At 46.9% G+C, this 23,780-nt stretch overlaps 1 protein-coding gene and 1 long non-coding RNA gene across 2 annotated transcripts in view; one reads left to right on the top strand and one right to left on the bottom strand.

The window, feature by feature from the left end:
* Positions 1-1,371: 1,371 nt before the first annotated feature.
* On the bottom strand, positions 1,372-3,076 carry LOC115598995. Its single transcript, XR_003988064.1, has 2 exons — positions 2,829-3,076; positions 1,372-1,973 (listed from the first exon to the last, which is right to left on the bottom strand). It is a non-coding gene; the product is annotated as an uncharacterized LOC115598995 (long non-coding RNA).
* Positions 2,637-23,780, top strand: part of ADAMTS9 (ADAM metallopeptidase with thrombospondin type 1 motif 9) — a 79,882-nt gene continuing 58,738 nt past the window's right edge. The window contains exons 1-11 of the mRNA XM_030458369.1: positions 2,637-2,890; positions 3,028-3,416; positions 4,652-4,814; positions 17,610-17,896; positions 18,855-18,938; positions 19,025-19,146; positions 19,532-19,572; positions 19,693-19,798; positions 21,766-21,912; positions 22,764-22,905; positions 23,142-23,246. Coding sequence (XP_030314229.1) covers positions 2,797-2,890; positions 3,028-3,416; positions 4,652-4,814; positions 17,610-17,896; positions 18,855-18,938; positions 19,025-19,146; positions 19,532-19,572; positions 19,693-19,798; positions 21,766-21,912; positions 22,764-22,905; positions 23,142-23,246 — 1,680 coding nt within the window. The 5' untranslated portion in view covers positions 2,637-2,796. The remainder of the gene's footprint in view (positions 2,891-3,027; positions 3,417-4,651; positions 4,815-17,609; positions 17,897-18,854; positions 18,939-19,024; positions 19,147-19,531; positions 19,573-19,692; positions 19,799-21,765; positions 21,913-22,763; positions 22,906-23,141; positions 23,247-23,780) is intronic.

Genomic DNA, 23,780 nt, shown 5'->3' with positions numbered 1-23,780 from the left:
TGATCAGAGGATGAGGAGATGAGTGAAGGCTGCACCCCTCTCCCCCAGGACACACAAGCAGGACTTGTTACCCTCACGCAAGCCTCCTCCCCTCTGACTCAGCCCTAATGCTATGCTTGGCTTTTCACTCTCTCCTTCCTCAGGCAACTCAGTTCCCTTTTTTTCACCCCACCTTTGCTGACCAGCACCTTGATATGGCTCAACACACCCAACCAGCAACTCCATCTCACCCCAGTGATCCCAAGATACACCTGCACTCACTTGAGTGTGGGATATGGTCTCCCATGCCAGGACTTGTGGGAATATATTCCAACCTCAATCACCCTTTATCACTCACCCCATGAAACCTGAGTTTTGGGGGTACATGTGGAAGTTGTGGCAAGGATCTGGGAGGCTGCCAGGGGGTCAGTAAGGTACAGGGTGCTCCTGCTAAACTGGCAGAGCAGCACTGCACTTCAGGGAGCAGAAACTGCTCCTGATACGAGGTATTTATTCCATGTTGAAACAGAAAGCCTGAAGTACCAGTGAGAAAACCCAGCAGGAGGGAAGCCTGAGATGCGATGTGGTGATACGAGATTCCCCTTTTTGTTTATCCAGCAGCCCAAGGACCTTGGTGAGTTTTCCAACTCAACCAGGACACAATTCAGTGTGGGATGGGAGTGATGCCACACTCGTCCCTGCTGAGCCAGGCAAGACCATACAAGCTGGGGGGCAGCCCCAGCAGGCTGTGCAGATTGAAGTTATTATAGGGCAGTTTGGTATTTCTCCTCTGCTGAGAATTTCTCTCTAAATGTGTGTGCATAAGCAAGCTATAAGCTGCTAGGATAGGAAGAGTCTTACTGTGAAGGCTCTTTGCTCCTAACCAGGTGAGCTCATGGAGACACAACCACATTTTGTTATTAGGAAGAGCTGCTCCTATCTGTAGGTGACACTTCCCAGAACTGGCACATCACTGCTACTACACAACCACAATGGAAGGAGGAGGGAGATGGGAGAGTTCCAGCTCCCTAGGAACTGGGCAACCATCCCTAAGGCTGGACACAGTGAGAAAACCCAAAGCCATTGTCAGAGCTGCCTCTGTGTGAGGCAACTCGAGTCTGGAAGCATCCCAGGTTTGCCAAGCCCCTGAAGCCAGTATGGGTGAGTTATCTTATTGTAAGCATCTGAGACTTAAATCATAGTTTATAAGCATGGGCATGATGCCATTCTGGGAGGTTCTGTACCATCATGCCTAGCCCTAAAGGTGAGCTGCCTTGGGTCTCCACCAGCATGGAGATTCCTGCTCTGTTGTGTAGAGCTGCTGCCAAGGGCCTGCCCAGCCAGCATGGAGTCAGACACACAGCCTCACAGGTGATGCTTTGCTTACTTTGACTTTTATATTCATTGCACAGAATTAATAATTTACTCCTACTGCTTGAGGTAGTGCTTCAACAGTTCATTTAGAGGAGCCAGGAGCTGCTATTTTGCCCAGAAGTAGATTCTGAACTGATTTTTTTTTTCCTAAAGCTTTTTCTTTCTGCAGCAACTGCAGAACTTTGAAATTTTCTATGGAAGTGTAAATTCAAACTTCCAGCCATCTATTTTCTTTTGTCTTGTCCACAGGCTTTAAATTTCATTGCATTCTTCCACATTTGAAAAATAAAATCAAGATTTTGGGGCTTTGTTTTGAGGATGCATAGGAGACAATGCTTAATTACATTTAAAGGATGTCTTAATTTCTTACAGAAAACTTCCAAATTGTAACACAAAGCAAACCAATATAAACTCAGATAAGGAAATAATATTTTTCTCTTTTTTTTTTTTTTTTTTTTTTTTTTTTTTTTTTCACTCAGGGTGCCTGAAAACTGCACAACATAAAAATAACCCTGAACAAAAGTTGCTTTAAGTGCCTCGTATCTGAGAACTAAAGGCAACAACCGCTGCAAGTGTCACACAGGGGATTCTTCGATTGTTGGTCCGCTTCTTCGAGCTGCCTTTAAAAAGAAAAAAAAAGGAAACCCATCAATTAGGTAAGGAAACTCGGCAGTCCTCCCGGTGAGTGACAAAGCGGCTCTTACCCCCCGGGACCCTGCAGACCAAGCAGCAGCCGATGCTGCTCTCTGCCCGGGACACTTTTGACTTTTTAAAACCACTTTGCCAAGGAGCGGCGGGGAACGGCTGCGGCCCCCGGGGGTGCGGGCAGCGGCTTGAGTTCCCCCCTCCCGCCCCGTCCAGCCACAGCGAGGGCTTTTCTTGGCGAAAACCTGCGATTCCGGTGTTTCTCGGGAATGAAAGAAAGTAACATGTTGGAAGGGGAGAGGAGAAAGGGGGGTGGGAGAGGAGAAAGGGGGGTGGAAGAGGAGGAAGGGCTGAAGGGCTGTCCCTGCTCTTGCAAGGGCGGGATCATTTTCCCTGCTTGATCTATGGAACCCGCCCCCTTAAATTGGCTCCCGGGAGCGCCCCGTCCACCAGCCCGACGGGGGGAGAGGCGGAAAGCGAGGGAGAACAGGCAGGCGGGCGGGCGGCCGGCTCCCCCGTCCCGGCCCGTCGGTCCCGGCCCGTCCGCCCCCGCGCACCATGCGCGGCCCCCCGCACCCCGCGCCCCTCCGGCCCGCCCGCCCCTAACACCACCCGGCTCCAGCGCCTTCCCCCCGGCAAGAGCCCCGGGGGGGCGGGGAGGGGGGAGACAGGGGAAGAAAAGGAGGAAAAAAATACAATTAAAACAAAGTAAATAAAAGGGAAAGGAAGGAAAAAAGGAGGAAAAGAAGAGCCGGAGGAAAGGGGGGGAAGGTTGCTCACTGAGGACAGCGCAGCACCATGCAGCTGGCGCCGCTGGCGCTGGCACTCACCACGCTCTTCATCGACGGCTTGAGGACAGGAGCAAGGAGGCAGAAGCTGCACCCCAGGCAAGGTAAGGGGATGCTCAGGGAGGGGTGTAGGGGTTGAGGGGAGAGTAGGAGGAGGGTGCGGGGCTAACCCCCCAGGGGGTGAGTGATGGGGGGGCCTCGGCCTCCCCGCTCAGGGGCATGTGCTTCTGTTCCCTCGCAGCCAAGCTGCTGGAGAAGCTGAGCGAGTACGAGATCGTGACTCCTACCCGGGTGAATGAGTTCGGCGAGCCCTTCCCCACCGATGTCCACTTCAGGCGGCGGCGGCGGAGCACCAGCGCTGCCCCCGACGCCTGGACGGCCGCCGCCTCCGCCTCCCCGAAGGCTCACTACAGGCTCTCCGCCTTCGGGCAGCAGTTCGTCTTCAACCTGACGGCCAGCTCGGCCTTCATCGCCCCTCTCTTCACCGTCAGCCTCCTGGGCGAACCCGCCGCCGACCAGAGGCGCCTTTACGCCGAGGCGGCCGACGCCGACGTGAAGCACTGCTTCTACCGGGGACACGTCAATGCCCATCCGCGGCACACCGCGGTCATCAGCCTCTGCTCCGGGATGGTGAGACCATCGTCCCGGCCCCGGGCCCCGCCGGGCGCCCAGCGAGCGGCGCGCCGGGGCGGAAGCGCGGAGGAGGAGGAGGAGGAGGAGCAGGGCGAGGGAGGGTGGGCAGAAAGATAGGGACGGCCCCTTCCCCCGCCCCCCGGCTGCGGGATGGGGCTGCCGGCTCTGGTTTAGCCCGCTCGAGGGTTTTTTTTTTTATTTTATTATTTCCCACACCGCTTTTATTAATCCGCCGGGTTCCGGCACCGGCGTGAACCTCTCCTGCTCCGGGGGTTTTGGTGGAAAAAATACACCTCAGAGGGCGAGGTCAGTGGGCACAGCACACGGACACCCTCCTGCAAAGGGATGGCTGGGGGGCTCCCGTTCTGTGCCGCCCCCACAATCGTCCTGCACCCAGGGGCAGGACCCGAGGGGACGTGAAGTTTCCCTGGCAGCCCCTCCTGCCATCCTGCTGCCCCTTCAGCACAGAGGGAATGTTGACAAAGGAATGAGCAGAAGTTCTCAGCTGGGCTGAACTTTCTGGGTGTTGTGGTGCCTTCCTGCAGCTCGGGATGTTTGTACCAGGTGCTTCCCTAGGTTGTCTCTGCTGGCCTCCATCTAGTCAGGAGCTCTCCTGGGTGAGCATGTTCACCCAAGCTAGTGCTGGGCAGGCCTTTCTCCCAGTGACCATCACGCATCCCAGTCTAGGATGACTTCAGAACACCTTTTATCTTACATATTTTTTATTTACCTGCTATATCTGCAGTTCATAGTCACGTGCAGCCACCAGTGTTGGTGTTTTCTCATAAGCAGGGATTTTACTGGCTGGTCACCTCCCTGTGGTTCTTACATGCGAGTTTCAAGCTTGTCTCAAGGGAGAGCTGCTGTATGAAAACCAGTACAAGGTCATGGAGCTGCACTGGGGCTTCAGCACACTGCAGCACCATCAGTAAATGTCATTAGCACAGGGATAGGGTCTAGCAGACATCCCCTACTCATGCTCCTTGCCTATGTGTTGGTAATTCACACTTCATAAGTTCCAGTGGGATGCCTGCAGGGAACTGTGCTCCCTAGCATGGGTGTGAGCAGTTTGATGGGAGCTGGCTCTCCAGCCTGTGCCTCCATAAAGATCTCTGCAGAACTGGGCTTTCACACACCTCCCTCTATAACCACTCATTTTGTTGGGTAGTCCTGCTCCATGGTTTTGTCATCAGCCTGCAGCTGACTGCCTGCTCCTCTCTGGTCCCTCTCAGCTAGGCACATTCAAGTCTGATGATGGGGACTATTTCGTAGAGCCGCTGCTATCACTTGAAGAACAGGAGTATGAAGAAGAGCACAACAAACCACATCTCGTCTACCGACACCGGACACCTCCAACCAACACTTCAGGGGACAGGCAGACTTGCGACACTCCAGGTACTCCTTTTGTTCTTGCTGCCCTTGATGACTTTGGCACTAATGAAAGGGAACTAATTTGCCATAAAAAGCCAGCAGGTTTGTGTGGGGCAGAAGGGATGTGGAGTTGAGGGACCCCTCTAGAAATGGTACCACGTGTGCTAGGACCGGGCTGGCAGTGGTTCTGCTGTCCTGCAGAGGCGTGGTGTGGCTGTGCTTTCTAGTAATTGGTTATGAGGAGATTGTGGTCACAAAAAAATGCTCTGGTTTCGATTTCATCCCTGCTGTAAGGCTGGCAAGATATCCTTGGGGCTGTCTTGCCTCAAGTGTCCCAAGAGCCTTTGAACTTGCTTTCTGCCCTCTCCTATGTGTAGCTCTTCGCCATCCTAACCTGCTTTTCTCTCTGAACTTCCATATCTGTCCTTTAAATGACATCCTTCTGTCTTGGTCTTGCTGTGTCTCCTGGTCTTCCCTACACAAATCTGGTTGTAAGTTACAATGTCATTTCTTTCTAGTGGAAATGAAAAGGTCCTAGCACCAACCCTGACAGTTCTTGCCTTATTAATCACTTTTCCATGGTTCATTTTCAAAGGCTTTTTCTGACTCACGGCCCTTCCTCCGCCAGCACCATCTCCCTGACCTCCTTGCTCCCTCTTTCTAGTCTTTGCACATGTGAAAGAGCACATCTTTTTATCTCCCCTTAATGTGCCTTGGTGAGCAATAGCCTTGCTCCTACTGTCCCTATTATCTACAATTGCCTCCTGCTGCTCTCTGCTTTGTTGACTTCCTGATTTTCACAACTAATCCTCTCCTTTGGCAGCCAATACCTAAGTTCTCTCTGAAGAAGCTTATTCCTTCAGTCTCCTGTTTCACCTGCTGTTTTGCCCTCCTCTCATGGCTTGCAGCTAGATCTACAGGAGATTTAAAGTAGTGTAGACCTTGACTGGCTTCCCTTGTGCAGGCTGTGAGCTGCTCGTGTGCTGCAGAGTAGGTGGAGTTGCTCAGGGAGTAAAGGTACCACTGAAGGAGAAACTCAGTGGTGCCAAACTTAGCACGTGTGACTTGTTTGGCACCCATGACTGTGGATTGTGGCTGTGCTGTTGAGCTGTCAGTCTGTTCAGCTTGCATTGACCATGTTAAGTCAGAAGATGCTTTGGTGCTCTGTGACTGATGCACCAGCAACGTGTTTCTTCTACAAGATCTGTGGATACATGTCCACATGCAAGCATACAGGCTGGGGGACAATGGTACCTCTCACAAGGCTGTCGTTGTTTGTTCTTCCAAGGGTTGCTGCTGGACTATGCCATTCTGGTTTCTCTCTTCCAGCTGTTTCTGCTCCCTTTGAGATCAGATGCAGGAGACTCAGAACAGTTGGAAAGAAACACGGAATCTGGCACATTGCATCAGTAGCCCTTGGAGGAATGGAGCAGCAGATCACAGGACTCATTGAATCAAAGGTAGCTGGGAGGGCTCTGACATTCACTTGTGGCCTTTACTCTGTGCAGTTTCAAGTCTGCTGCATTTCACCCCTCTCTGACTTACAGCTTTCATTTAGGGTATTATTCTTCTGGATCACGATTCACAAGAATAATACTCCATCTGTGCTCATTCCTACGAGATGCACATCTCTTTTCCGACATGCTTTGCCTCTTGCTTGTCTGTTTCCTTGCAGTTCTCAGTTGCCTTGTGTAGTGGAGGAAGGAGGTCTTTTTACTCAAATACAGCTTAAAGGTTCCAGATAGGAGTGACAGTCTTGTCTTCCTGTCCTCTGCCCCTCTCTCTCTCCTTCTCCCTTTTACTGTTTTTGAAAAGGAATGATGCTTTGGTCATACACATTTGATGAACAGCTCTTGGTCATTTCATTGAAGGAGCAAGGGCAGGGCAGCTTGGGCAGTGCTGAACCTTGGCATTCCCCCCCTTGGGTTACATCTGGTGGAGAGAATGTATCTTAGGTGTCTTTGGATCAGAAGGGAAAACGCAAAAACCAACAGCACTCAGTGTTTTGGACAGGGTGGATCTGTTGGTCCTACCAGGGAAGAATGGGTTCGTGAGAGTTTGGGAGCGTGTTGTAGGTGTAGGGTGTTGTGTGAATCCAGCCTCTTGTCAGAAGAGTGTGTGAAAAGGTGCCTTTGGATTACAGGGTTCTGGCAGGGATTGAAAGTTGCTCCCAGAGGAAATTCATACAAGGGAAATCTGAAGTACCCACCCTGCAGTGAGCAAGTTGCTGGGCAGTGGTACTATTAAGAATGGTTTTCTGATAGTCTTCTTCCTGGAAATGATTAATCAGAAACATACTGGTATGGCCTTGCCATGATGATGTAATTGTAGACTTGCAGTATCCAGGAAAAGTTTCCCTTGTGAGCCAACTGACAAACTGAGCAAAAGGTTTCATTTCCAGCAGTCTCCCTGGTGTTACTTTTAGCTTTCAGTGTCCACAGGTCAGCTTAGGAAAACAGGTATTTGGTTTTGTTAAGTTTTAATTAGCAGTTTCTGATAACACTTTTAGGTCCTCTGACAGATGAGATGCTTTGCAGATGTTCTTTAAAAATATCTCTCTCCTCTGAATGCTGATGGATATCGAATGCAAGCTGTGCTGCTCTGAATATGAACTTTTGTAGTACTGGGGTCTCCTGGCAATGCACTTCAGCCGTCTGGTGAAATGCTCAACTGCTGCAATAAAAACTTTTGACAAAGTTTTCCTTGGGGTAACAGGTTAATGTAGTTTCAGTCGTAGGAAATGGTGCAATTTCTCCTCCTTCCCTTCTTTTAGTCAGTGCCGTGAATCAATTTGTCATCTGGTGGAGGATCTGGCAGAATAATTAGTTGTGTTTTAGTGAATAGCCCTGATGGGATGAAGACTTGGCCAGGCTGACAGTGTGATGTCAGTAGGTGCAGCACCGCTACCACCCATCGCTTCACGATAGCAAACTCTTCCGATCCAGATTATTAAATATCCGCTTTTTTTGAGGTGGAGGAGGAAGAGCAAAGAAACTCTGATCCTAAAAAAAGAAAAAAAAGGAAGTGGCTCATTGCGAATCTGGAGAGCGGAGTTTTCCTGCACCCCATGGAGGAACAATCTGACTCTGATGATAAAAGGCGCGGAGCTGCATCCTGCGGTGTCACGGGGAACTGGGCTGGATGGCTTCAGGAGGCCAGCAACAGCTCTCTGACCCCCCCTATCCAGTCTGACCTCCTGCTGGGAGCAGACCAGTGAGTCCTGCCTACTGGTTTCCATGTGAAACACCAAAGGTTTGCTCTTGCAGAGAGGTTTCAAGTTCCAGAGGCCAACGGGACTGCTGCCTCTGGTCACCACCTAAGTAAACCACTTCGCGCCACCTCTTGCTCTGTGTCTTGTGTCCCTTTCCTCTGCTTCTCCTTTCTCTCTCATTTCCCATGGGTTTTGTCATTGATATGTTTATATTTTGGTTGTTGGCTCTCTGGAACTCTTCTAGCTTTGCTGAGCTTTGTGATCTCTCTAGCCTTTTAGTGAATCTTACCCAATCTTACCCCTGTTAGCTGCCCTATGTTCTGAGACAGATATGGCCTTCACCTGCCTGCTGACACTGAGCCACGATCACCCCATGGCAATGAGTGTAAATTCAAGAGTTGGGCATTCTCATCTCCTTGCTTCAGCTATTTATTGCTCCAAACTTTGCAGATTCGTTGCGGTTTTACTGTGTCCCCGGTGCAGAACTCCCAAATGAAGTCTTTTGGGCATCCCCTTCTTTGTTCCTACCACTGACTTTTCTGCTCTCCTGATCTGTGCCTTCCATTTCTGTCCCAGCATCATTGATTAAACACTTCTCTGTCCTTGCCTCATCTCTTTAGAATTCTTTTATATTGAGGACTCATCTGTGACTGAGATGATGACAAGGCCTGAATATATAGCAAGGTTTAGCTGTTCCTGTGACTTGCTGCTGGTCAACCATGCCCCCATCCTGAGGTTGGTGTTAGAGGTGGGCTCTGGAGCAGCGAGTGAGGATCTTGCACATATTCCTGCCTCCTAATGAGAGTGCTTAAAGTGGGAATATCTACCACGGGCAAAACTCCTCATGCAGAAGCAGCAATAACACTCTGACAGTGCCAAACTAGTAGGAAGATGATTAGAGCTTTTTCTGTTTCTGGAGGAGAGCCAAGGGGTTGTAACCAGCAAAGAGGCCTTGCAGCAATTTGCGCTGAGGTGGTGAGATTTTGGAAGCAGACTCAGATGAGCAGGACAGAGCAGATCTTACCTGTGCAGGGCTGGCTGTGCCCCCACCCGCTGCCGGCGGAGGTGGGGATCCCAGTGACTCAGATGCTGAGGTTTTTGCTTTCCAAAAACCACCAAGCATTACCAGCACAGGTGGCTGCTGGGCACAACCTGGTGACTTAGCACCCGATACCTACCACAAACAGACACAAGAAGGTGTCAGCTTTGCAACTGGGTATTTAGTTTGCAAGGCATTAAAGCAGTTTGGCTTCTCTGGAGGCAGCACTTGTGTCACCAGGCTCAGCAGCTCTGAAAAGGCAAGGCCCATGTGCTCATCCAAGTCAGGAGAAAAGCTCTGTGTGTGTAAGTTGAGTGGAGATGGTTGCTCTACAAAGCACAAGACAAATTGGCAGCATGAATCAAGTCTTGCCACCAAGCTAGTGTGACAGTCATAATCAGTAATATGTCACTGATTTTTCCGTTGCATTAATGAGTAATTTGTAATACATTACCCTTTCATAGTAACTTTTAACAGCCCTTCCCACTGAACGTGACACTGGAGACCCACCAGAGCAGAGGAGTGCTGTCATGTGTCTTGAGCAAGCAAATTTGCTGCCAGTTTGCTTATTGTGATTTGTTTCTGCATGATAATTACCACCAGCCCACTCAGCCCTTCCAGATGGTTCTCATCTCTCTCTCCCAGTGCCACCCAGCTGCGTGAGAAGTCATTGGTGAACCCATGGCACAAGCAGGAGGTGGCCCTGCCACTGTGTCCCCACATGCTTGGGAAAGGGTGGCCAGGTTGAAGTCAGCAAGGTGGGGGTTTGTGTTCTCAGGGAGGTGACCTGGGGGAGGATGTGTTGGGGGTCTGGCATCATGGCTAAGGCCTGATTTTGTCCCTTTCCATGCCACGTGGCCTTTCACTGGTGCAGGTAGGTGACAAGCTCTTGGTCCTGCCTGAGCTGGGTATACCTGGCGTTTGAATTGGCAATGATGGGGAATGGGGCCAAAGAGGTCCAGAGGTGGGGAATTTCATACTCATTCCTTTATATGTGTTACATTCTTATTTAATAGCAGTTTTGAGGCAGAAACTTTGAATGCTTTTTCCACAGGACTCTCTCTTTGTACTCTTGGGTGCATGGTCTATGTTGAAATCCCAGATCTTTTGCAGTCATGCTGTTGGTCCACATCCCCTTTTGTATTTTTGCTGTTTCTTTTGGACTGTTTGTCCTGCTTCCAACTCTGACTTTATTTTGGGTTTTCAACTCCTTCATCCAGCAGAATTTCACATTCTAGGTATCTGGTTACCAGGCAGGTCTTCAGGCAAATTCTGTACTGCTGGGTCTCACGTAATCCTGGGGTTGCAGAAGATCCATGGGGAGGTTTTTCTAAGCCTTTGCTTCCAGGCTGAGCAATCCTCCAGCTCTTTCTGAAGTCTGTTTAAGCTGTCTGCTTTGCATTTGGCCTCAGGGTAAAACATTGACTTCCTTCTTTCCCTCAGAAAAGGTTCTCATCTTAAGGAAGCAAATTGTAATTTGGAGTCAGATAGTAATTATTACAGGTTTCCTTCCCTCCCCAAAACAGCAAAAGAGGGAGTTACGTCATAAATCCTGTATGCTAGTGTAATTAGTTCTATTTCTAGCTTCCTATTGAGGTAATAGCACAGTAACAGCTAACTGGTGCTTGGTCAGATGGGGCTGGGATGTCAAACACCAGCTTTTCCCATACTGAGTTGGGAGAGGGATCAGGGTGTAATGTTTGTGCTATCTTGCTGTAGTGTTAGCAAGTGAAATAAGGTATTTGACTGACTTCAGGTAAAAAATTTGGTCACAACCAATGGTACAGATGCCACAACTTGGGTTTTATTTTGAACTTTGTCTGTGTAAGTTATAAGCAAGGTACAAGCATTTTGTTTTTGTTACAATAAGTATTGGAAATGTGTCAAGCATCCATCTGGCACCCTAGTGGTGGAAGACCAATGTGGTGACTAAACAAATTATTAATTGATTGTTTTGCATTTTAGACATGGTAAATGAGCAGAGTTAAGTTATTCTCCTGAGATCAAAATTAAAGCACTGGAAATTCTGCATCTCCTTTTGCATCACCTGTGTGGACATACACTGAGGTGTAGTGCAGGTGGGAGAAGCAGGGAGGTGTCACTTTGGTACTTTCCATCTGTAGTCTGTATCCTATACTACTGAAAATAAACAGGCTGACTATTCTGTGACCTCTCCCTCATGCATGTATTGTCATACCAGCATCTCCATAGGCAACTGTTAGGTAAACTTTCTTTCTAATGGGATATTTTTTTCTCATCTTCTGTCAGTGCAAAGTTGTGGTGATTTTGGTGGTGTAGGTTTTGGCATGGTACCTTGTAGGTATCACTAGACATGACTGCAGATAACATGTTGGGACTGTTATCCCAATGTTGGGACTGTAACTTGGGAATGTTTCACACTGAAAGCTGCATTAAGAGCCAGAGAACAAGCTGGGGAGTTGGGATGCTCAGGTGGCTCACAAGACAAGTTGGGTTCAGCAGCCTCTAGAGCTTCTGTCTAAGCAGAAGGCAGCAGCCCTGGGTGGTTTCCTGAGGTGCTGAGATGCCACCAGTGTGTCAATGTGCCCGTGGCATGTTCATACCAGTCTGACCCACAGCCTGGCTCAGATGTGTATCTACTCATAGGTGAAACACTGAGAGGTGCTTTAGCAAACTGCCTAACCCCCTGGCAGCGTCAGGATGGTTTTCAAAGGTATTTTGCCATGGGTTTTTGTAGTCATTTTGCAGAGCTAGTTTATTTTTCTTCCTGAATCATCTTATAGAACTGGTATCAGTGATTTGCAGTGCTGTCAGTCATAGCTTAAACCAATTTTGTACTGATTCAGGGGTGGTTTTGTGCATCATGGCTGTGAGATGCAGTTATTTGGTTATTTTGTCTTTAAGATGATCTTGAATCATTTCATGCTCAGGTCCTGTGTTACTGTCTGTTTTCTTAAAGATGCAATTTATTGGGGGGTTTTTTTCATTAATCTAGTTTCTGTCTACTGTGCAAAATTGATAGTTTTCACAAACAACTTTTTACCTTAGGGAGAAAAAAACTTCTTGAAGGCTGGAATGCATTCTCACATACATCATCAGGAAAGGAAATATCTAGAGTATGTGTAGTCTTTGGTGTTTGCATTGTATAAAAACAGAGAACATTTTCTTAGTAAGAGAAGCTGATTGGTGCTAACTGCAAGTCTGGTTGTCAAGAGCTCTGGTTCAAGCAGCAGGAAGAAAGGCACAATCACCCCCAAAGATACAGGTGGGTTCAGCATCACCTTGAGCTTTGGCATTTCCAAGGCTGGGTCGAGTCTCTATAGGAAAAGCCACCACAGATGTCAGTGGGTGGATGGAGGTGAGATTGCCAAGGTCATGAGCACTTATGATCTGTTTGTGCAGACACTTCTCTTAGTAGCAAAGAAAACTTCTTTGTAGAAGCCAAATATTTTCAGTCTCCTGGAACAGTTTGGGAGGGAACCCTTTTGAGCCCAGATTGTTTCCTAATTCAAAGGGAAGTATGAGCAACACATGATAAGATAGTGTCCCTTCTTTTTGTTGCTCTGATAGTGGCAACTCTGAGAGGTCTGATATTTTACTGCATTTTTAATAGCTGCAGCCATGAAAGTTTTGTCCAGCTCTTGCTGATGAAGACTGAAGCTGTAATTGGTGTCTGTACAGTGGGTTCAGACTGATTTGCATTTGAACACTTTCAATTTGGAGATTAGATAAACTGGGCAAACATTCATTTTCAGTCTTAGTGCAGAACACTTTTCTGTTTGGATCCTGGCTCACCCAGACCCTTCATTTCCCTTCTGCTTCAAGCCATTCATCTCACCTCTAATAATAAAGAATTTTTTTCCTTTCTAGCCATAGCAGCAGCTCCAATTGCACAGCCAAGGAGCTCTCCTGAGGGAAAGCAGGGTTGGTCTGCTCATAGGACTGATCATCTCAGTGTGGCACAGAGCAAGGCAGTCACTGCTCCCTGTTTTGTTACCATCCCTGGCTGTGGTCTGAGCAGGGTGAGAAGCTGCTGACAGGGAATGGGTGCTCAGCTTTGGGTTGTTCGTAGCATGTGCACAGTAAGAGAGATGGGAATCTGGCCTCAGGCAAGTTCATCTGTAGATCTATTGAAAGATAAGTAGAGGTTTAAACCATCACTGTAGAATTAGAACAAACCCAGGGCTAGAAAAACCTTTTGGTCCATCTTAGGACCTGCTTAGGTCCCAGAGAGTAGGCAGTTTCCATTCCATATGCTGGCAAGGAGAGCCTAAAAATATGGTTTGATTTCATCTAGTCTGACCTCTGCATGAAGAAAAATCCATTTTGTCTCTTGCCTTTGTTTTCCAAGTGATGACAGTCACTTCAGTGGCCGCTGTTGTATCAGCTACAGGCAGCAAACTTGGGCCAGCCAGCTGTAGCCAGAGCTTGACCCACACTGCTCAGGCAGGGTTTGCTTCCCTGGTTCCTGCTGAAGTTGAGGGAGGGAGGGAGGTCACACACTGCCTGCCTGTCTGGAGGGAGCTCAGCTGCATGTTGAGCTCCTTTATGGAGCTGTGCAATCAATAATTAACTCCCAAGCGATAGTTTTATCACCTGCACCACTGGATCAGAGCATGTCCAGGAGTGTTGTGAGCCAACCACAGAGCTGTAAACTTGGTGTTAAAAATCCTAGGTAGCATGCTCAGAAAAAGATGATAGTAAGTTGGTTTGAATGAACCATATCCCTTAACTAGCAGGGAGAGGTTGTTCATGTTACTAGCTTGAAAAGTAGATTATTTTTTTCCCTTCTTTTGCTCTCTTGCTTTTTAATTCTTTCTTCCCCCCTACTATGTGCGCTCTCATGAACCTGGAGCTGAACTGGAACAGTTTGCATCGTCACATGTCTTATTTAATTGTGCAAATTGCTTTCTATTCCAAGGACAAGTTAATGTAGAAATGGAAAGGATTAGAACTCTTGGGATAAGTGATCGCCCTGTCTTTTAATTTTTTGGTTTTAGCATAACAATAGCTACTATTTCAAAAGCAGCCTTTGGCTCTGCCCTGTCACCCTTTCATGCAGGCAAAACACTCAGGTAGGACCTGAGTGTCTCCTGCTTTCTCCCTTGGGATAGATCCAAAGTCCATTAATCAGCTGGAATCATCCATAAATCAGCTCAATGGGCTCTGGGCTGAGGCTTCTTGTGCACATAAAAATAAATGGCACGGGCAGGAAGATGCTGTCAGGAGGGAATATTGCTGTCAGAGGACTGGGTCTCCTGTTTAAGTCTCGCATAACAAAGAAGAAACCAAGCAGAAAAAAATGAACATACACCTCCAGGTCTGTCTAAAGGCAGTGCAAACACCATAGACTGCCTTAGTAAAGCAAGCAGTAAAATGGACATTATTCCAGCAGCCTTATAGCCACCTTTTAAATTAGTATTAGCTGTTGAATCAGTGCTTAGGCTCAACCAGTACTTGAATTATTGATCTGTAGTTTGCATGGTTCTAAAGCGTTTGTCTGTTCATTGGGGTTTAGTTTTTTCTGCAAATTAAAGAAAACATTTTTTAACTTAAATCTATCCAATCACTTCCATGTGTAGACAGATGTTTTTTAGGTCATTTGCAAAGATCGAGAGCTTGCCAAGCAAACCATCTTCCTTCCTGATTTCTGCTAATATATTAACACAATAGGGGAAAAAAACAAAACAAAACAACCCCCCAAACAAACAAACAAAACCAAAACCAGGTGGAAAAATTTCACACCACGTTTTGGTGCTGTATAAGGGAGCAGGAAGCTGTCGCTGTAAAATTGCAGTTTTCTTGTGTAACCTGAGTGATTTTCACATCTGCTTGACTGAACACCAACATGCTGCACCATTCAAGAAGAACTTTTCTGCTGGGGCCAGGGCAGCAGAACAAGTGGGATATCAACAGCATCAGGCACATGGAGTACTGGCAGTCCCTGCCTGCAGCTCCCATTAGTGCTGCTGGGGTTTTACGGATGGGTTGTGAGCACTGCCCTGCTGCTAGTGTTTAATTTTTTACAGGTGAACGTGCACTGTCTCGGGGTGTAGTTACATGCAAGAAAGGTGGGTGAAGATAACAGTTCACTGCTATCAAAGTCCAGGAGTGGTTTTACATGCAATGCATCCCACCTTGCTAAAGCTTGGCTTTACAGTAACTAGGCTGGCAAACAAACTGTAGAGGACTCTTCCAAAAAGTGGGCAATAAGTGTTGGAGTGACTTCATCATATCTGGGAAAAATGTATTATTTTTTGAAGGGATGATGTCATTGGCTTGATTTGTGTGCTAGGTGGAGGAAGTATCCTGATACTGTGCTGACTCCTGGCAGTGTTAGATTCACCATTGGACTTGATGACCTGAAGGATCTTTTCTAATGGAAATGATGCTATCATGACACCATGCTGGATCTCTGCAAAAGAAAGAGAGGCAGTTTTCCCTCTGTAGCTGTGTTGGGCTCTGGTTGTCCTGCATTGGTCAGGCTGGGGCTCTCCAAACCAGCCTTGGCATTTCATGGGAACCTCTCTGGGTTTGGGGTGGATTTGTTTGTTTGTTTGGGGTTTGTTTGATTTTGGTGTTTTTGTTTAGGAACATGTGACAACAGTAGCTGCAGGATTTATGTGAAAGTCTGGTGAATGTCTGCTAATTTCTTTCAAACACCAGTGTAACAGGTTTCTCTTCAAAGAATCCTTTTCTTTGCCTTCTTCTTTTGCCATCTAACTTCCCTTCGTGAGGCTGACTGGAGGAGAAGATACCTGAGCCTGGGGTTCCATTTGGAGCTCTTTGGAGCTAAGGCAGTCAATGGTGCAGAGCTCTTCCTTCACACCACAGCCTTGCTCAAGCCCTGTTGAGCATCTCCCCATCCTTAACACGTTTTTCCTTGAGAACCTGCTTCTTTTGGAAGTTAGTTATTTCAAAGGGAAATTTAAGTGATGGACTGAGGGTGCAGAGTCAGGGGGAGCTGGCTAGAGAGCTGAGGTTAGCAGTTTCTCTTGTGGCTGGTCTTCTTCTCACCTTTAAGTTATTTGTATGCAGAGTTGGCTTCCCACATGGATTGGCACTGAACGAGTCAGGATAATGTCACGGTTGCCCACCAAGCCATGCCAGCATGAGAGCACAACCTTGCCAACACAGGGGCATTGATTAGTGCAGAGGAACTAGGGCAATCCAATTATAACCACAAATGCCATTGGCTTTCTCAAATTCTTACTCAAATAACTGCTGACTCTCTGCTGTATTAAGGTGGTCTGGGCTACATCAAGCAAGGGGAGTTCGTAGGACTTAGGTTGTGCAGAGTAAACAGAATTTAATTCTCAAATACTCCATCGCCTTGTTACACATAGGCCAAAAGACAGCATTTTCCAGGTGGGTAGAAGCTGCTGAACACCTTTGGTCGCCTTGATGTTAGTAAATATATTTAATATTTCCTTTTTGGGGGAAATTATTGCAAAATATCCTAAAAGGAGCCTACACAGGAGAAGTAGCTCAGAACTTTCCTATCGTTTCAATCTTGTTTGAGCACTGAATATTCCTTTGTTCCCTAATATTATGCTTCCTCTAACTTACTCAGTGGGTCAGATAAGGAAACGTGTATTTTTCACCACCATGACAGAATTAAACTAAAGCTACAGTGAGGGCTGTAGCCTGGAGTCTTAGATGAGTAGTTCAGATCTGGCTTTATATTAAATGCAGAAACGAGCAGTCTCTCATGGATGAATCACATTCAATTAGCTACTTCCTATGATGAACTGATTAAAAATTAAGTGGCATCAAATAAGACTGATTTTGCTCTTACATTTAAATAATGCTATAATTACATACTGATCAGATGGTAAATCTTAATTGTACATGTTCCATATGTTTTATTTGCCTGTTCTCCCTCTTTACTTTGTCGTCTTTGTAGCAGCATGGAGTATATTTCCAGGCTGCTTTTATGTTTGGCCTAATTGAATATCAAAAGCAGTATATGTGAAACTTCCTGAATTCTATTCTTTAGCCAGTGGCAGCTGTGCTATTAGATGACCTTTACCATTCCCGTAGCACAGAATAATAAAGGGAGGGGGGGAATTGAAGCCCAGCCATGTTATTGTTAGAGACAGAAATAAATCATATATAATTGCTCCACTATGAAGGCCAAATCCTGCCGTCCTTCATGCCTGAGTTAGAAATACAGGATTTGGACCTTTGTTTCCTGTGGTTTCCTGGCCACCTTGGACGTGCCCAGAATCCTCACGCTGCCGCTGCGGTGGCTTAATTACCATCACCAGCCTCACCATGCCTTCTGCTGAGCTGCAGCCCAGGCTCCAGCCCTCCTGCCCAGGCAGAGAGGCCACTCAGCCCCAGGAAAGCCTGGGTGGGAATGCCCTCCTTGATGTGCCATTGGCTTCAGTAAGATGACTTTCAAAAATTAAGAACTTCAGGTGGTGGATTACATGGTGGGCTGCCACATTGTTCTTCTGGTTTGGGGAGCTTGTTTGGAACAAGCCTGCTAAATCTTGGTTGAAGTCAATATGTATTTTAACATAATATGCACAACTCTGTTGACTCCAGAATGTATCTGATGGTTCTGTCTGCTTTTTGATCATAGATCATGAACACAGTCACAAAAAGAACAAGCGGAAACACTGGAGAAGGCAGTGGGCAGAAAGCAGCATATTGTCAGATGTGGAGATGTTAAAACACAGTCTGGAAATGAACACGTTTTCTGCAGATAGCAACAAAACTGGGAACATCAGTGAAAAGAAGAGCCATAGAAGGACAAAGCGGTTCCTCTCCTACCCTCGATTTGTGGAAGTGATGGTGGTGGCTGACAGCAGGATGGTTGCCTACCATGGAGCTAATCTACAGCACTATGTCTTAACATTAATGTCAATAGTGAGTATTCAACTAGGGCAAGTAGGTTCACCCATGGATCATTTTCTAGTGGTCACAGAGCCTCCTGTCTGCTGAGTTTTCACACGATGCCATCAGTTTCCTTCAGCCAGGCATAGAGATAATGCTGAACTTAGAGTAAAGCTTGGTGAAACTTGACTGGGGGACATTGGTTGTAGTCTTCTTCTTTCCCAGACCCATCAGGCTTACAAACCCTTCCAACACCTCTCTCATCCAACTTCCTGAACCCTGTGCAGCACAAGAAGTGCCCACACACTGTGCTCTTCTTTATACTTAGGTCCAAGTGAAAAAACACCTGAATTGCAAAGGTGCTTCAGGGGCTGTACCTTCCAAGGGACTGCTGCTCATAGGTTATGCAGTTGCCTGACTTCCTTTGCTGTCACAAGGAGAAGGAGCCCGAGGTCACCTTGATCCTTAGCCTTGTGCTAGGGTTGGCTTTCCAGGATGAGAACAAGCTTTTTAGTAGCTGTTGGTACTGGGACACAGCAGTGCAGTCCCCAAAAAGGCAGCTGTGTAGATGCAGAGTGACTGGAAGTGTGTCCAGCATAGCTGTGTCACTGGAGGGATTTTCACTCGAGGGTAGAAGTGCATTAAATATGTGGTCTAAAAATGCCCATATCAAAATGAGTCACTTGAGAGAATAAGTTGCTTTTGACAGTCCTGGCAGGTGGTCATTGTATCTCGGAGCAGAATGATCCTGTAATTTGGTGAATGTGTGCTAAAGCAATAGGAAATGTTTGGTTTCTGTGACACCAGCAGGTTTGTTTCATTCTAAAATTGTGCTTCTGGCAGGAGGTCTCTCCAGGTAGCATCAGGGCATGGAGAAGGGGCAGAAGAGCATCTCAGGAGAAAAACAGTTCCAAAAACTTGTGTGTTGTCTTAATTGTATTATTTTTCTTTCAGTGTTAACAATAATTCTGAATACTTCTTTTTGAAACAGGTGGCTTCTATCTACAAAGACCCAAGCATTGGAAATTTAATTAATATTGTTATTGTGAAATTGGTGGTGATACATAATGAACAGGTATGTGTTTTTCTTCTCCTGTTTGGCATTTGTAGCAAGCCTTGTGATGGCTAATTAAAATACCTGCTTTGTGTGTTGCTTGTTAGGATGGTCCTGCAATATCTTACAATGCTCAGACAACATTAAAAAACTTTTGCCAGTGGCAGCAATCCCAGAACCACCCAGAAGGAAGTCACCTTCAACACGATACAGCTGTGCTTGTTACAAGGTATGGGGAATATTCTCATAGGAACTGTAGCCAGCTGTGGGCCAGAGGCTGTGGGCAAGGTTTGGGTGCAGTGTGGGTTTTGATGTGGATGCAATGACATTTGCAGTTGTGGAAGCAGTGTAACCATGAGCAGAATTGTGTCCACCACCGTGGTGGATGACTGGCAGATGTTCAGGACTGTCCAGTGTTTGCTCATGGGTTCAGCATCAAATGAAGAACTTGGACGGTGGTAGAGGTTGGTTCAGACTCTGGATGATGTGGCAAACCAGAATGGGAAGGTCTGGTGGAGGACCAAGAATTGCTTTTGGATATTGTTATTGCTGTGCTTGTACCCCAACTCAGTGATGCATTGAAAATTAACCTGTCAGGTCTGTTCTGCTTTCAGACAGGATATTTGTAGAGCACACGACAAATGTGATACTCTGGGTAAGGAAACCCTTTTCTTTGTCTTTTAATAACTTCCTAGTAGTCACAATGTCTGTTGCCTGTGTTGAACTATGGGCAACATTTCTTTTTTCTGTTGTAAACCTCTTTGTTCTCCCCTAGGTCTGGCAGAGCTGGGCACAGTCTGCGACCCGTACAGGAGCTGTTCAATTAGTGAAGATAACGGGCTGAGCACTGCTTTCACAATAGCACATGAACTTGGCCATGTGTATGTTTTATGTAAATACATTTACATTTAAATAGCTCAAGATTTATGCTAGCTAGGGCTTGCCAGCCAGGCTACAACTTGATACCTGCTGAGCCTTATTATTTGAGAGGAGATAAATATACTTGGGTAGAGGATGCACCAAGAAAGATGAGGCTGTGGTGTGACTCAGGGAGGTGACAGGATACTCCAGAGCTCATCTGAGAGCAGTAAAAAAAGAAGATCCACATCTTGAGAGCATGAGTGACTGAGCACCTCAAGCAGCACCTGGGCAGGGGAGGAGAGCTAACAAAATGTCCCTTCTTACTGCATCTCCTCACATCTACATGTGAATGTCAGCAGCATCTTCCTCAGCAACTGTGATGTCTCAGACCAGCCACTGGGACCAGCCAGATTTTGAACTGGGAGGTGCTGGGTGCCTCAGGAAGGAAAGGACCAGGGTATGAGGGTCATGGGCACATCTCTCCTGGCCTTTGGGACTGAAGTCTCCTCGGAGAGCAAGCATTCAGCCTGCCAGAGCTCATCCCACCAGTCTGTGTGTTGCTGCTGAAGGCAGCACAGCAGCTGTGTGTGAAAGGAGGCATTTCCCCAGAGCATCTGGCCAGGTGATGGGGATGTACAAGTGAGCCTGACCCACCTGCTGGCTCATTTCACAGAGGAAAATACCGTGCTACTGGACATCCCCGGAAGAGACGCTGTCATTCAAGATGTACCTCCTCCAGTGGAAAATTCTTTTAATTAATTTTGACTCTTTTTGAGAGTGGGAATGAAAAAAATCATCTTAGGTTACATAGTCCTTCACCCTACAGCTACAATTCTCAGGCAGCTGGTTCAGTCCCAAACCACCTCGTCCCTGGTTTGCCATGGAGATCTGTAGATGTTGGATGGATGAGTACTTGGGAACAGATCTCTCATTGTTTCAAACTCCCTTTTTCTGCTCAGAGAGCTGGGTGAGACAGTCTATTTTTAACCACAGCAGTGTTTGTTTAAATGAGATTTCCTGACAGAAAGTCCCTGGAGGTTTGGTGTTCCCCACACCTAACCTGTGGCTAATTCCTTTGCTGAGGCTGCCCTAGAGCTGCTGGAGGGCTTAGAGGCTCTCCCGAGCAGGAAATGCCTCTTTGCTCTTTTACAGGGAGCAGAACAAGAAGGTGGTTCACTGGAGGTAATCTTAATGGGATATAAACTCCCCAGCCTTCGGAGGTGGGATCACACCGGGTCATTTCCCCTTCTCCACTTCAAACAGCAAAGCCCTTTAAGCCTTTCTGTCTCCGTGAGCGTGTTTGCCGCATTCTTCAATATGTCATGTGCTGCAAACTTCGCGGGGCTTGCTGCTGAGATTGATGCTTGGTGGCATTTTGTAAACCTACCACAGAAAGTATGGAAGCCAAGTCTGTCCCTGGGGCAGCCCGATTTAGGCAACAGCACGAAGAGTCAGCCTGGTCCAAGGCAATTGGACTGCATTTGAAGACATTTTGCAGCCGACGTCAAGTTCTGCCAGTGTACGTGTGGGACTGTGGGCACTGGTAGGCTCAAGTTATTTGTTTCCTTCAGAAACTTGGCTCTTTGACTCAGTTCCAGAGAACCTGCCATGTTTATGAAGGTGGAGCTGGACTCCAGCCTGCCAGCGGGATCGCAACTGTCAGCTGAGAAGGAAAATGTGGCTGAAGTTTCTTCTTACTCCAGGCTCCCTCAAGGATTTGTCTGGCTGAATATATGTAATGGCAGTCTGCAGGGTTTACTGGGGTGCTGTGTAGCTTTTTGCAGACAAGAGCAAAAAACCCAGCTTGAGCAATGCTTGCTGGCACTTAGGAATATGTGCATATTGGTGGTATTATTCTGTAATATCTGTTAGTACCACACCTAGGAAAAATTCTTCACATTTGGTTCACACTGTTGCTTTTGCTATACTAAATACTTGATACTTGGCACTTACCTGACTGTATTTTTCTCTGCTGTGTTTCTCTTAGATTTAACATGCCACACGATGACAATCATAAGTGCAAAGAAGATGGAGGTAAAAATCAGCAGCACGTCATGGCACCGACACTGAACTTCTACACCAATCCCTGGATGTGGTCAAAATGCAGTAGGAAATACATCACTGAATTTCTGGAGTAAGGGCTTGCACATGCATGTGTTGGGCTATTTTTACATGTGTATGCATGCCATGAGGTTTGTCAGTTAATATGAAATCCCAGTGGGCAGCATTTGGAGGAAATGGAAGGGATTTGTGTATGCATGCATCCTTTACATAGAACAGGAATGCAACCCTGGCATCCAGTCCCTGCCAATTCATCCTTGTGATAAGCTGGCAAGGACCAGTCTCTCTCTGGGGAAGAATAAGTCTTTCCCCCATGGATATTGCTTTGAAGGAATGCGTGTTGTCCTCGAACCTGAAGAGTGAGTTTTCCAAGCCCTGTGGCCCAGATACAGAGCTGTGTTTCAGGAGGCAGATTGAATCAGCCTTTCTGCTCCAAAGGTCAAGATAAAGCCCTGGAACTAGTCCATGATGGGAACAGTTTTCCAGGAGACCACGGGTCAATTTGATGCACTGTGATCACCAGTTTTACTGTGATGCCTTCCCACATGTTGCCATGGGGGAGCAGAATGAGAGCCGCGATGGTGTCCTGGCAAATCCAGGAGCTTGGTCCCTTGGTTGTTTCAGCTTTTAATCAATCATTTTCTTTCTAAATATATACCAGTGCTTACTTCAGCATCAAAATGCAGGTCATGCATGCTCAGAAATGCTTTTGCCAAGGTAGCTGACAGTCGTTAGCACAGCATGGGGATGGCAGGGAATGTTTGAAGCAGCTTTCTACCCTCCCAAGCTGGAGCCTCCAGTAACTGCTGTAGTGCTTGTTTAGGATGCAGATGTGGGGAACAGCTGCCTTAAGGCTGGCTCAGACCAGTGGCTTCTAGGCTCATTGCCTCCTGTTTGACACCATTTTTCTACTTTGTGTTGTAGCACTGGTTATGGGGAGTGTTTGCTTGATGAACCCTCATCAAGAACTTACACGCTGCCTCAGCAGCTCCCAGGGCTGATTTATGATGTCAACAAACAATGTGAGTTAATTTTTGGACCCGGATCTCAGGTGTGTCCATACATGGTAAGTGCATTTCCACACCTTGGTTTTCCTGGTGTTGCCAGAGCAAAAATAAAAAATCCTCCTGGGGTTGGATGGGGAGGGGAGGGAGGCTCACAAGCAATCAAATTATTGTCAAGCTTGTGAGTTAATGTTAAATCCTGGGGGAGGGTGGGGGATAATTTCTTAAAGGATCATCTGTTTGGTTAGGTGTGGTTAATATGTATTTAATAATTTTCTCTTTTCAATAACTTAAGCAGATGCAGTGTCGGCGCCTCTGGTGTATCAACATCGATGGTGCACACAAGGGATGTCGTACCCAACACACTCCTTGGGCTGATGGGACAGAATGTGAGCCTGGAAAGGTCTGTAATACCCTGTGGTTCATAGCTCTGTTTCCCAGGGCTCAGGCTGGGTGTATCAGTCCAAATCATCCTATCCTGGGGCCAGTTGTATGGGGCACAGCTATTGACTGCAAGGGCGGAAGCCCACAGCAGCTCTTTGTATTTCAAGCCTGGTATGCATGGGTTAACTCTACCCCAACTAATGTGATTAAAGTAGATTTCTTGGAATAGCATTGTTTAAAGCAGGTATTCCTTCTGGGGTGCTTATCTTTTTAAATTAATGCCCTTGAATGAACTTTTGAGGAAAACTTCTGCAAAGCTTCCCTAGGCTTTTATTAGAAATTTCCTAAGTGATGTGAGCAATTAGTATTTTGTGTAACATGAACTTTGCCAACTGGCTTCTCATCTTGACACCTTCAGAGTAAAATATAGAACTAGTTGACATTTTCTGTATGGACCAGTTTTGGAAGTAACTCAGAAACTTCCAATTTCCATGTGCAGTGTTGGTCTCCAGCTAGCATTGTAGTGTCTAGAATAAGTATTTAGTTTTCAGCT

Source organism: Calypte anna, chromosome 12 (genome assembly GCF_003957555.1).
Source record: "Calypte anna isolate BGI_N300 chromosome 12, bCalAnn1_v1.p, whole genome shotgun sequence".
In the NCBI taxonomy this organism is placed as follows: Eukaryota; Metazoa; Chordata; class Aves; order Apodiformes; family Trochilidae; genus Calypte; species Calypte anna.
The sequence above is the reverse complement of the archived record's forward strand: the minus strand, read 5'-3'. Positions and strand labels throughout refer to the sequence as shown.